General features: G+C 33.0%; 1 protein-coding gene across 1 annotated transcript; it reads left to right on the top strand.

Annotated features, from left to right (window-relative positions):
- The first annotated feature begins 10768 nt into the window (after positions 1-10768).
- On the top strand, positions 10769-12753 carry LOC145009463 (heat shock cognate 70 kDa protein-like). The gene is made up of 2 exons (XM_078968155.1): positions 10769-10973; positions 11064-12753. The coding sequence occupies exons 1-2, from the start codon at positions 10769-10771 to the stop codon at positions 12719-12721; spliced, it is 1863 nt and encodes a 620-aa protein (XP_078824281.1). The 3' UTR covers positions 12722-12753.
- The last annotated feature ends 2178 nt before the right edge of the window (positions 12754-14931 follow it).

The following is a 14931-nucleotide window of genomic DNA, read 5'->3' as shown; positions in this document are numbered from 1 at the left end:
AAAATGTAATCTTGATTGTTAGTTTCAATCCATGTATGAGTTAAAAGGTCTTGATGGGTTAAGTAGTTAGGGTTTTTTTATTGGGCACTTCCTACCCATGCTATACGATAAAGTTAGAAACTTTACTGTTAAGGAAATGAGTTAAGGTCTACATATAGAATATGAGCAAAATAGCTTAAGCATTAAGCTCTTAAAAAGAAGGTGAGATGGACAGACGCATATCTTGGGTGTACTAAATCGTATGTTGCGTGTATGTGGTCAATGCCTAGATTTCTCGGTCAAGTTGAGTACACCCCACATACAGTTGAGTACGCCCAACATACTCAGCTGAGTTGACTCGGCTGGTCCGTTGAATTTTGACCTTGACCAGGGTTTGACCAATTTTGACCTAAAGGTATTTTGGGTATTTGCTATTAAATTAAGTTAGGCCATGATTTCATTAATAGGTGACGATTAGAGCCGGTATTCGGAGCAGAGATTTATTCAGCTATCGTTTGGACTGAGAGGTGAGTTTTCCTCACTATACTTGTGGGTTGAAGGCAAATATTTCGGCCTACTAGGTTATGTTTCCTGGTTTATAGGATGGTGTTGTGCTAGTTACATGATTGATTAGTAGATATGTATGATTATCTGTATTTGTTGGATATGTTTACGTTGATCTGTTACATATGTAGACATATTGTGGTTGGGTTGAGGTGGTCCTGCTTTGTGCTGATGGCCAAGATACTCAGGGCAGTCCAGATAGTTTATAGGCCTTGCGAGATGGTCCAGTCAGGCCGAAGGCCCGTAGAGTGGTCCAGATAGGTTGTAGGCCCCACGAGGAGGTCTAGTCAGGTTGAAGGCTCATATTTGCATACTTCTGTTTGTTACGTTGTGTGATGGTACTTTTGGGGAACTCACTAAGATTTGAAATACATTTTTAGTTTATTGTTTCAGGTACTTCAGAGGATCATGGGAAAGAGAAAGTCGTAATCATGCACATCTTCTTGTTTTTATGATATTGGATCTTGGGATACTCTAATTATAATTATACATTTGAAACAATGGTTTTGTAAACACTTTTATGGTTAATGGGTTGTTTTTGAAAAACTAAATTCTATGATTTTCCTTGTGATATTGCATGGTGGTGGTAGAGGTTGTAAAGCTTTCTATGTAATTTTCTCAAATTAATTAAAATATTTAATTGTTGCAAAGTTCATTGCGCTATTACATTTGAACGACCTTATTTACTTGTAAATTTTACACTCACAGACACACACACACACACACACACATATATATATATATATATATGTTTATAAATTACTGTGTGATGCATGCTTTTTTAGCAAATTCGGAGAATAAATGAATGGGTAAGAAACCACAACAAAACAAAAATGGTAACTTTCTCCCAACTTTCCAAGAAGGAACTTCAATTGATGAGTCTCTAAACCTTTTATAAGAAGATTTACGGTTTACATCTTGGTATCGATATGATGAGACTCTATCTATTGACATCCAACCCTTTCATAAACGAAGTAACAATCCATCTCTACATGATTTGTTCGTTCATGGAAGACTGGATTATTCATAATGTGATTATCAGCTTGATTGTTACAATACAACAAAGCAAGACCATGTATATTAACCACAAGTTCCTTTAAGAGCCAACAAACCCATAAAACTACACTGACAATGGAAGCCATAGACCAATATTCAACCTCTCTTAAGGATCGAGACACCACTAATTATTTATTGGTTTTCCAAGAAAGGGCATTTCCTAATAAGAGAATGTATCTAGTTTTGGACTTTCTTGTAAATGGACATCCTAAACAATTAGTGTCATATTAATTGTTGAGGGTGCCACCTTTTTTTCGAGGAAAAAGAACTCATTGCCCAAATGTAGCTTTAAGGTAGCAAAGAACTCATTACCTTAAAGCTATACGATGGTAAGTAAAGATGTCTTGTGGCTTGTAAGTAGAGAAGTTTTGCCACTATACGATGATATCAGCTAGCATGCACACACAAATCATTTTCATCTTTTGGTTAATTTCAAATTCTGCTCAATGGGAAACGAACTATGTCGACATCCTTGTAATCCAGAATTTGCAAGGATATATAACATGTATTTCTATGACTAAGGACGAGGCTTTCTGAAGTGCAAGCAACCTCAATCCCAAGAAAGTATTTCAAATTGCCAAGATCTTTTATGTTGATCGTCTATTGAGTTCTTGCATCGTATCTTGTATCTTCTTTGTGTCATGGTCAACAATGATCATATCATCAACGTAAATCAAGGCAATAACAAAGCCTTTTATTCAATGTTGAATAAATAGAGAATGATCATCCTTTGACTGACGAAAACCAAGTTTAAGACGAGCTTTGGTGAACTTGTGGTACCAATTCCGTGAGGCTTGCATCACGCCATAAAGTGATTTTCGTAACCGGAAAACTCTTGTTTCTCCTTCCTTAGCAAAACCTTGAGGGATCCTGATGTCAACTTCCTCATCTAGATCTATTTATAGAAAGGATTTGTTGACATTGAGCTATTGTATGATCCAGTCTTTCTTGATAGCCACGACATGGAGATCTCAAACTATGAGAAGCTTGGCAATTGGGTAAAAAGTATCATGATAATCGACACCTTCCATCTTAGTAAAACCCATTGCAACGAGGCGAACCTTGTACCGTTTGAGTTCTCCATTTGGTTTGTACTTCTCTTTGTATACCCATTTTGAATCAATATCATGTTATCCCTTTGGTAAATTTTCAAGAGTCCACGTGTCATTTTTTTTAGGGCACGAATCTCTCTTTGCATAGCTTCTTTCCATCGTTTGTCTTTCACATCCTAGTGGAAATGATTTGGCTCGTCGTTCGAGTTGATGGCCACTGGGAAATCTTTGTGAGAATCTAAAAAAAAAAATTGTAAGGAACAAAAATTGTATAAGGGGTGTACCATTGAGGAGCCATGATTATCTTGGGTGTGTGCAGGGTCAATCGGTTGAAGGAGATAAACAATGAAGTCTTGAAGATAAGATGGTTAAGTTCTAGTTAGTTTGGTATGTGGTTGCTTGAGAGTGAATTCAAGTGTATGTGCTTAACTTGGACGACTTTCAATGTCAGGCCCATATGTTTCACGAGTGGACTTTCTTCGTGATGGGCTTCAAACAAGTTTGCTTGGACCTCGTTAACATTCGGAGCCTTAAAATGAGTGGCCTAGTTAAGAAAATCGAGAGGATCTTCTTCATGATGGTGAGCTTTCTTGTTGAAAGGAAAATTGTCTTCATAAAAATGAACATCTTTGTATACAATTATTTTCTTACTTTCAATGTTGTAAATCTTGTAACCCTTTGTTCTAGTGGGATATCCCAAGAAAATACCAGGTTTCCCTTTGTTTTTAAATTTGTCTCCCTTCGTTTTGGTGTTTCGGTAATAAGCTAGCACCCGAAAATCTTCATCATGTCATAATTAGGTTTTTGCTTGAAAATAATTTCATATAGATATTTGTTATTGATTACCTTTAAAGGTAATCGATTGATAATGTAAGTAGCTATAAAAACACATTCTCTCAAAAACCGTTTTGGAAGATTTGCTTCAAATATCAAAGCATGAGTTGTTTCAAGGAGGTGCCTATGTTTTCATTCAACGACCCCATTTTGTTGTGGGGTGTGTGGACAAGTGGATTTAAGGATAATTCCTTGTTCATTATAGAATTTCAACATGTTGTTTAAAGTGAACTCACATCTATTATCACATCTAATCCTTTTTATGGATTTTCCGAATTGATTTTTAACAATTTTGTGTAAATTCACTAAATGTTTGCTTGCTTCATGTTTGAATTTTATAAGAAATATCCAGACAGATCTACTAAAATCAACAATAGTGAAATAATAGTTGGTGCCAAAAAAGGAGGGAAAGCGATATTTTCCCCATATGTCACAAAAAGGAGGGAAAGCGATATTTTCACTATATGAAAAGGGAATCCTAGCATGTTTAGCTTTGGAACAAGAATCACAAGTTTTAATGAATGAAAAACTATTAAGGAAATCAATCTTATTGAGTTTTTCACAGAAGTGTGACCTAGTTTTTTGTTCCATGTAGCAGCGATTATTGTCATGACTCTCTTTTCTTTCCCGATCACTCCCATCCTGTGAAGACCCTTTATGCACTCACCCACACTAATCAAGCTCCTCGTGTAAAGCTTATGCATGGCACAAAAATCTGGAAAAAGTTTTATGGCACATTGTAAGTCCTTTGTTAGACGACTAACATATAAGAGATTGCAAGTGAATTTTGGTATATGAAGTGCCGATTAAGTTTTATTCCACTAGGTAATGTGTATTCTCCCTTTCCTTCAATGGGGATAACCTCTCAGTTTGGAATAAGGACAGAGCTCTCATGATGGTCTTTAGTTTTGTTCTCAAGGATGTTGATATCATGGGTGATGTGTTTAGTGGAGCCAAAATCTACCACCTAGTCATCACAATCCCTTTTACCTATCATGTAAACTGTATGTGTGCGGTAAACCTTAATGATACATTCTTTATTTTCGAAATGTTTCATGAAGGTTTCAAATTAGCTGTTCGTTAAACCTAGAATTGGACTGGTGTTAGTCTCGATACAAGTCGCCTTCACTTTTGACTCGTGTTTTCCTTTGTTTCTGTTTACTGGCCACCAACCGAATACCATATCTTCTTGAATAAACTTTCTTGGTTTGTCATGACGTTGGTTGATGTTGCTTTTATGCCGCACGAGCATGTTGGGCTTGAAGGCAATCGCTTCCCTTGAAGGTTTCTTTTCAGTGGATGTAGCCATCTGTCTTTCATCTTCTACAACAAGGTGGTAGGTGTTTCCTAGGACGGGAATCAAATTTATGGTGAGGATTTGAGTCATGATGACAACGAGTTCATCATTGAGACCCATGAGGAACAAGTATAGTTTTTTTGTATTTGATTTGGCTCAAGCTTTTTACAATGTCACATGTGCATCTACGAGTTGGTAATGTAGCCTACATATCATCCCAGATCCGTCGAAGTTTCGTTTAGTAAGATGAGATAGAAGATCCATTCTGACGAGTTTGCAGTCTGTGTCTGTTTCAACTCGTAAGCCATAGGGGCACTTTGTTTTCCAAATCTTTCAACAAGATTTGACCATATTTCTGAAGCGGTGTTTGCGTACTTCACGCTAGTTCTGGTCTCCTTCTCCACAGACTTCGTGATCCAACCTTTTACCATGGTGTCACATCGCATCCGAGACATGTAATATGTTGACTTCTTTTCAGGTTTTTGAATCGAGCCACCATTGAACCCTACTTTGTAATTAGCGAAGAGAAAGTCCATCATCTCTTGAGACCAATCGGCATAATTGTTGTTGGTGAGGGTGTCATTGGCATGCATCTATTTTGGGTGGTCAAAAGGATAAATGTAGAGAGGTGAGTTGGTGTCGAGTGTGGTAACAACATTCTTGTTAGAGAACTCAGCATCGCCAGCCATGATTACCTGCTAGGGTTGATGAGGATTAGGGTTGGATCATATCCCGCTTTGATACCATGAGAGAATCGGTAGAGCAAGATATGGTTTTATCTATGTTTCATTAATTAACGAGAATTATAAAGCAGCTATATAAAAGTCTAAGCAAAGGATAAAGCACGGATCCTAAATAATACGGAAAAATGTAGGAGATAAATATACTCTAATAAATAAAGATTCATTTTATCATATGTCAGTCTCTCATATGTTTTGACACTTGTCATTTTGTAGTATTTTTGAAATAAATAATATCCACATGTTAGTTTTTGTTTTTTTTTTTCAATTTTAAAAATTAAAAAGCCATATAATACTTATAGTTGTATATGTAATGTATTAATCTAATAAATGCGATAGTAAATTGCAATAAATACGTTTTTCTGTTTTTATTTTGAATATTTATTTTAAAAAATATTAAGGGTTTACATTTTCATTTTTAATTTTTCTAATCAACCCATGTAATACACGGACTGCAAATAAAAATATGTCCTATATTCTTTTTGTAATTTTCTCAATGTTAACACTCTAACAACCATATTTGTCATTTTAATATCAAATAATATATGTTCACACTCTAACGACCATATTTGTCATTTTAATATCAAACAACATATGTCAACTCTCTAACAACCATATTTGTCGTTTTAATATTATAACCATAAATTTTGAAAAGTCTTAAAAGATTATAAGTTTAGATTCGATTTGATCTGAATTGATTAGGTTAATGCAACTTGGATCTTTTTTATCCCAAAAGCTTCACCCAAGAGTATTAATAACTGGGTAATTTGTTGTATATACATAGATAGAGCAAGGAACGGTGGGATTCATTCATTCACTCATAACAGGTGACATTTTGATGTAATGACATCTTTCTTCTATTTATCGCAATAACATAAAATTTTATTATTTCCTTTATTATATATAAATTCAATAATAGTTGATTTCATGCTTGAATTTTAATATTTTCAACAAACATTAAAGAAACGCTTGCATGTTTTATTCTACATTTTTCGTGTGAATTAATATGATGTGAAATGAACCTTATATGTGCTTGTGATCAATGTACATGCAGGAGGTACACATAAACAAGGGATCATACAAAAATTGGTGAGTCTTCAACTCAAAACAGGTATTTATAAAGCTTTATAAACTTTCTATATACTAAAACTGCTTATTTTTGGTGTTTGCAAATGGACTCACGTCAAATCGTTTTTTGTTTATCTTCCTTTACTTTCTCTTATTAATAAGAAAAATAATAGACGATCGAAATCATTTCCTAAAATTGTATAATTTTTAACATGTGTATATATTTATTAATTTTTCTAAAGTAATTATGTTTTGTAAGTCTGGACGGTGTGGGCGAAGGAAAGGGTAAGAGAATGTCCCTCTCGGTTGAACGCCGCAGCTTGTCTGAGGAAAAAGGTGGTGAGGAAACCCATTCCCTCAATCTCTCACCTATTTTGTATTGGCCAACTTTTTTTTCTTTTTTAAAACTTATTAAATTATATACCTACTAAAAATCATAAAAAAAATATATATCAAAACTTATGATTTTTAATTCTCTATAAAAATGAGTATAATACTTGTAGGAATTTTTTTAAAAAATAAACTAAAATAAACAATGAGGGAAATTTTCTCAACCATTCATTGAGTTAGCCGAAGAAAATGAAGTGAATTAAAATATGTTGTGGCCCACAAAAATATCACGTTGTCTAAGATGCAATTGAATTTTGATTCCCAAGGAAATTTTGGCTTTAAGAGTTTGAAATTGCAAGAACCTATATAAGATCCGGGTCTCTTTGATAATTTCTAAATAGATTCATTCAAAGGTCATATTTAAATGATTAATATTCAACATGTTTCATCCAATTTATGAAAAAATCGAACATGTGAACGGTCTCTAACATTCTTTAAGCCTATTGTTTTGAAAACAGGACCACACATGTGAACGGTCTCTAACATTCTTTAAGCCCATTGTTTTGAAAACAGGACTAGACTGGACAGAAGTTCAACTAGTTTAACCAGGAATCAGTAAGTTTACCGATTTTCTTAAACCTGAAAACCACTTGTAAATAAACCGGTAACGAACCACCAGTTCAACCAAAAACCAGGAAAAACCAAGCTGGTCAAACCGGACAAAACCTGAAACCCAATAAAAGATTATAAATTTTATACTAAAAAGAAGTTAAAGGGACCCTCATTGTAATATAGGAGATCCGTTCCTTCTTTCAAAACCCACTCACTCCATTCCTTTTATACACCTTTCCAAAGCCTTCATTTTAGTTTTTTGGGCAATGTGGGATAGACTTGAATAGTGACTTTGAGGATTGTCTTCAACATTCAATAAAAAGATTTTTTTTTCTTTTGGCATTATGTTTTTAACAAGAGTTTAAGGAGTAAGTTTATAAATGATTTTAAGGAGTAAGCTTATAAATTATTTGAAGGTGAAATCGGAATGTGCCGTTTCATTTTAAATGTTCAAAAATCATGATATATATATATATATATATATATATATATATATATATATATATATATATATATATATATATATATATATATATATATATATACTAGCAGTGTACCCACGCAAAGCGGCGGGGCGTGTAAATTCTTTCGGTGATATGTTTCCTCTACAAAAATGTTATTTTACAAAAGAAAGTACATGTCGAAGACAAAATAATCAAACTATGGTGTTATTTGGGAGATGAAGTCATTTTTTGTTCCTGGACGGTGGGCTTTATAGCAGATGATGGAACAAAGAGGTATATGCGATTGGAGGGATATTTGAATCAACATGCTAAATTTAAGGATATCTAAAAGGGTTCAAAATTTGAATGAATCCGGGATTTGAGGGAACCATATCAAATTGTTGAGAAATATAAGGAGATTTGATGATAAATATTTGAATTCAAAATGTGGTTAAAATTTAATATTATTTTATTAATGGTTACTTGTACTATCAGCTTTATCATTTGGACGTCTTAAAAAAATAATATTATTATAATCAATCTATTTTTAGAAATAGTTAGATTTCTTTTATAAGATAGTAAATATATATATATATATATATATATATATATATATATATATATATATATATATATATATATATATATATATATCGTCCGGATGTTTTTAGGACCGGTCGAACCGGTCAAACCAGTTGAACCATCGAACCGGTAAAACGAACAGTTCAATGTCCGGTCCGATTTTCAAAACATTGTTTAAGCCATTAAAAGGTAGTATTCATTTAACGAACCTTATAAAACCCTTAATGTTCCTTTTAAATATGATAAATACAATAGTTACTATCCAATACTATTAATGATCGTATGGATGTAATAATAGTTAGATGACATATATATATATATATATATATATATATATATATATATATATATATATATATATATATATATATATATATATATATATATATATATATATATATATATATATATATATATATATCATGTTAGTTATCAACCTATTGATTCTTTATTTTAAATTTCAAATTTTAGATATGCTACTCTAAATACATTAAATTAATAAAATTAGAATAAATATTAAAATAAAATAAATACATATTATAAGATGATAGAATTTCACGTATTTATTTAAATCAATGATTATAATTTTATATAACTAAAAACTATGTCTTAGTTAATAATTTTTTGAAAATAAATTATTCAAAATAATAGATTAATAATTTTGAGTTTTTACTATGAAAGTTTAATTATTTTTATAACCATGAATCCCACGGATTATAAAACAGTACACACACACACACACACACACACACACACACACACACACACACACACTATATATATATATATATATATATATATATATATATATATATATATATATATATATATATAAGAATGATAAAATGTTTATGGCTGTTCACTGTTCGGATAAAACCGAATTATCCAATTGGACAATTTGGATTGGACTATTTGGTTCGGATATTCGGATTTTTGGATTGGTTTTCAACAAAATTGAATTATTATTTTGGATTTCGGATTGGTTTTGGTTTATAAAATAAGAACCGAATAGTCCAAAAAAACTAAATAAATATTTATTATTTATTTATTTATAATATATATCTATAGTTATTTATTAATTTTGTAATTTATTTTTTCAAATAGGTTCAAAACATTTCACCCGATAAAAAAACATTAATATGCATTTTCTCCCAAAAGTTTTCTATCTATAAAATATTTAACTATAATATATCTTCTTATTAGTTGTTTATAAATTTCAAATCACAACTAAATAATTTGTTTTTGCTTCTTGTGTAAAGTTGGGTAATATTATAATTATATGTCGTGTTAAAATGTTTCGGTTTTTGAAAACCGACTTATAAAAACCGATTCAACCGAATTGTAATTGGTTCGGATCGGATCGGATTTGAATTTAGTTTGGACTATTCAGATTCATGTTTTGAAAACTGAAATCAATTTGGATTCACTTGATTGGATCGGATCAAACCGATCCATCCAAACGAAGACCCCTATAAATGTTCATAAATATACATGTTCATTTGTGACATTTCATTTGTTTAGGAATTAACATACAAATGATATATATATATATATATATATATATATATATATATATATATATATATATATATAAGAATGATAAATGTTCATAAATATACATGTTTATTTTTGGAAACTGCTTTGTTTGATCTCTTTAAGGATTCTTTCACTTTTAACTCTTATGCACGAGACTAAGTCTCACCATTTTTAGTATATAGCAAATATTTTTCTATAAAAGAGTTTCTAATATTGTCCTTCCGCAAAGGGAAATTAAATATCATCCTACATTTTCTTCGTACCATCTTTCTACTCATGTCAAATGATCACACATGTCATATTTAATTTTCCTTGATAATATTTTAATCCAGTTGTTACCATTTAACATGGGTAAGAAGATAAGTAGAAAGAAATTTTGTGAAGATATTTAATTTCTCTTCCGCATATTACATACATCAAAGCTTTATAGGGGTCAAATATTGCAAAAGGAAAGTGACTCCATGTAACCCTCTCAATATCCAAGATTTAATTATCGCATTATACATTACTGTCCAATCCTGTTTCTATCATTGTATGTATTTGTTTGTGTTTTTGTTATTGTTGTCAGATGCTAATGTGACACAACTGTAAATGGTTGGAATCAAGTTAAATGAGTACAAATATTTAAATGCAGTCATTATATTTCATATAATGTAGGTTTGACTTGAAAGCATTATGGTTGGGAAAAAAGCTATTGGTATTGACCTTGGAACAACATATTATTGTGTGGCTGTGTGGCAACATGATCAAGTTGAGATCATACCCAATGATCAAGGTAATAGGACTATGCCATCTTGTGTTTCTTTCAACGAAGTCAGACGTCTAGTAGGTGAAGCTGCTAAGATCAAGATGTTTGTGAACCCCACCAACACAGTTTATGGTTTGTATTTTATTGTCCATTGTTATAGGCAGTTTGAGTTTATAAAAGTGTCTTTATTCGTAATTGATTATTACATACTTGGATTTTCAAATGCAAAACGATTGATTGGGAGGAGATTTTATGATGCCAAGATTCAGGAAGACATGAAGTTATGGCCTTTTAAAGTTATAAAAGGGACTAACAACATTCCAAAGATTGTACTTGAATACAATGGTGAAATGAAGGAGTTTTTTGCAGAGGAAATTTCATCCATGGTTCTTGTGAAACTAAAAGAAGTTGCAGAGGCATACCTTGGTGAAACCGTAAAGGATGCAGTCATCACAGTTCCAGCGTATTTTAATGATTCACAACGCCAAGCCACAAAAGATGTTGGTCATGTGGCTGGACTTAATGTTCTACAAATAGTCAATGAACCTACAGCTGTTGCAATTGCTTACGGATTACACTTGAAAACTGATATAAGTCATGGCACAAATGTGCTCATCTTTGATTTGGGTGGTGGTACATTTGATGTCTCTCTTGTCAACATTAATAACAACGGTACGATAACTGTGAAAGCTGTTGCTGGTGACACTCACTTAGGTGGTCAGGACTTTGATAATGCAATGGTGGAACATTTTGTGATGCAATTCAACCGAAGGCACAAGACAGACATGAGTAGGGACATAAAAGCAATGGGGCGGTTGAGGGTAGCTTATGAAAAAGCAAAACGATCACTCTCTTCAACTTCTTCAACTACTGACGCTCCTATCGAAATTGATGATTTGCATCAGGGTATTGATTTTTCTATGCGAATAACTCGTGCAAAATTTGAACATCTTAATGGGGATTTATTTGGTAAGTGCATACAGTTGGTGGGAAAATGTTTGGGTGATGCTGAAATGAACAAGAAAAATGTAAATGAGGTAGTTCTAGTTGGTGGGTCAACTAGGATACCTAAAATACAACAATTGTTGAAAGACTTCTTCAACGGGAAAGAGCTTTCTAAGAAGATCCCTGCTAACGAAGCAGTTGCATATGGTGCAGCAGTTCTTGCTGCAAAATTAAGTGGTGAAAGTAATCAAAAAGTGAAGAACTTAGTGTTGTTGGATGTGGTCCCTCTTTCACTTGGTGTAAGTATTCATGATGACTCTTTATCTGTTATAATCAAAAGAAATTCCCCAATACCAGTCAAGCAGGAAAGAATCTATGTTACAAGTGTGGATAACCAAAGTGCTATTACTTTTGATGTCTATCAAGGTGAGAAAAGTAGAGCTATAGACAATGACTGGTTGGGGAAATTCCAAGTTGCAGTACCAGTTGCACTAAAGGGTATGTCAAGGGTAAATGTGGTATTTGAAATTAATGTTAATGGAATTTTAAATTGCTCAGCAGAGGAGTTAACCACTGGCCTAAAGAAAAAAATTAGAATCAGCGATGACAAGCAGAGACTTTCAAAGGAAGAGATCGAAAAAATGTTGAAAGATGCTGAAAAGTACAAACTTGATGATGAGGAGTATAAGAAGAAACTTTTTGCACATAATCTGTTGGAGGAATATATTTACGATGTGAATGCCAAAATCAAAAGCATAGGAAGTATTGATAACACAAAGATCCCAAAGGAAGAATTGGTAAAAATGGAAAATGTGATAAGGAGCGCAAGCCAAATTCTTGATCTAAGCAAACTTGCAGATGTTGATAAGTATGAGAAAACACTAAATGAACTGGAAAATGTATGTGTTCCAATCATTGCCCAACTTATGAAGTAAAATTTGTCTGTGGTGGACAATGAGTACGTGGTACAACGGTAGGAATGTTTTTATTATAAGTTGTGCGCTTGTTTTATTTTTCAATAGTAGTTGGACAATTGGTCAACATTGGGCAATGAATTTGATATGATCATGTGTGTATTAATGATATTAATTTCTCCTTTTTTTTTAAAGTGTGTCATTTATGAAACTCAACAAAAAATTATCTAATGCAATGCTTATTTAGTTTTACTACATTGCTCAAGTTAAATTTGGCAACCAAATTTAATGACGCTTATGGAAACTCAAATAATAGAATTGTTTTTATTTTCAACCTCCTGTAAGACTACTAGGTGTGGGCAATATGTTATTACATGTTATCATATCCAAATTGTCCACCTCTCAAGTCACAATTTGGTGTTATAACACCAAATGTGGAAATGGGCAACACCAAATAATATGGGTTAGCACATTTAATTTTCTATTTATTTTTTTATTTTTATTTTTTTGAATGTTTTTAGTTTCTATTATTCTAATTTGTTTTATTTTTTTATTCACTTCGTATATTTCTACTTCATTTTATTTTTTTATTTATGTCATATATCTAAAAAAAAACATATAAATTAATAAAATATAATTTCATTAAATAGTAAACAAAAAATACCATACAAACAAAAAAAACATTGAAAAAAAACACACGATAGTCATAATAATTTTTAAAAAAACACCGACAAACTATTTTTCGCCCAAGTATTTGCTCTTGATTTTTGCATTCATCCTCCGTATCATTTCAGCTCGTCTCGGTGGTAAATTTTCTTCGTTTGTCGTAAGAATTGCCATATCCTTCGATATGGGATCTTCTTGGGATTCTTGACGAAGGAAATCAAAATGCTCCCGTTGTAATTCGTATCTTTTATTTGCGATTTCCGTGTGGCCGTCGATTTTTTTTTTCATTTCCTCGTGCTCTCGAAGCCGAGTTTCCTTCTCCTCTGCATGTCGTTGAGTGCGCTTCGCTTTGTCGCGCCCCATAGGTCGTCGTGGCGGAGAGATTTCCTCGATGTCGTCAAACTCGTTCGGGATCTCATCGGTGTCCGCGTTGAGATCGATGTTCGTGTGTCCATCAGAAACATTAACCGAACCCGAACCACGAGACCTTTTGGATTATTGTTCCGATGATGTTGGCGCTTTCATCCATTTTGGATCTTTCCTCACTAACTCTCATACTTTTTCATACTCAAATATGTGCCCCATTTGCACGTGATATTCCTCCCTCGTGGCTCTAAACACAACGAAATCATTGGCACCACTTTGACGTTGCGAAGAAAGTTTTTTGTATATGGAATTGAATTTGGTGCATTTCCGGCTAATTTGAGTCCATTTTCCACTAAGCATATCATTATTGCGATACGTGTCACCCTTGTTCAAAATTGTGCGGAATTTGACTATTACGGCATCCCAAAAAGCAACTCTTTTCATATCGTTCCCCATAGTTGGTTGTTTTGAAGTACCGCATCAAGCCGTCGCCAACGCATGCTCTTCCTCTGGTGTCCACCATGTTGGAGGTGCTTCCGTTTGGTCTGTCTCGACAACGACCTCTTTCCCTTTCTTTTTTGGTCTCCCTTTTTTTCCCGATGCTTTCTGACTACCCCCGGCTTGGGTCTCGACAACGGGTTCTTGCGTGGGTGTGGGTTGTATGATTGTTTGGCGCATGGGACCAAATGTGTTAAAAAGGTTTTGTTGAATGTTTGCATTTTGTTGCATAAATAGTGAGGTAGAGAATTATAGTGGGGGTGAGGCGGTATTGAAAAAATTGTCGGAATATTGAATTTGTGGCGAGTTTTGGGAGTTTAGAAGGTTAATGTATCCCTCATATCCCGCAAAACCTAATGGAGTGGATGTGTTTGTCTTCGGAGGAGGGGTATTCGGGTTTTGATCCATAGTTGGTTCATTTTGGTGTTTGTATTTTGAGTGATATAGAAATAGAGATAGATATAGAGAAATATGTGTACTAAAAAGATTGAGGTATATATAATTATGAAAATGTAATTAATAAATTTTTTTTTATTAAAGTAACCGTTTTTTAGACGGTTGATTTTTGAAATTGTACCTTTTTATTTTTTAACCATTTTTTATTATGAACTCGATTACACTTGAAAAGAAGAATTTTTCTTGTATGATAATATATAACTCATATACCTTGTAGAACACCATAATAAAAAATCTTGTCATAT

Source organism: Lactuca saligna, chromosome 1 (assembly GCF_052625555.1).
Source record: "Lactuca saligna cultivar CGN05327 chromosome 1, ASM5262555v1, whole genome shotgun sequence".
Lineage (NCBI taxonomy): Eukaryota > Viridiplantae > Streptophyta > Magnoliopsida > Asterales > Asteraceae > Lactuca > Lactuca saligna.
The sequence above is the reverse complement of the archived record's forward strand: the minus strand, read 5'-3'. Positions and strand labels throughout refer to the sequence as shown.

Bases quoted from the DNA above. Each gene is read 5' to 3' on its own strand.
- LOC145009463 (XM_078968155.1), top strand. From the start codon at position 10,769: ATGGTTGGGAAAAAAGCTATTGGTATTGACCTTGGAACAACATATTAT. The intron at 10,974-11,063 runs GTTTGTATTTTA...TTGGATTTTCAA, and splicing joins CCCCACCAACACAGTTTATG to ATGCAAAACGATTGATTGGG.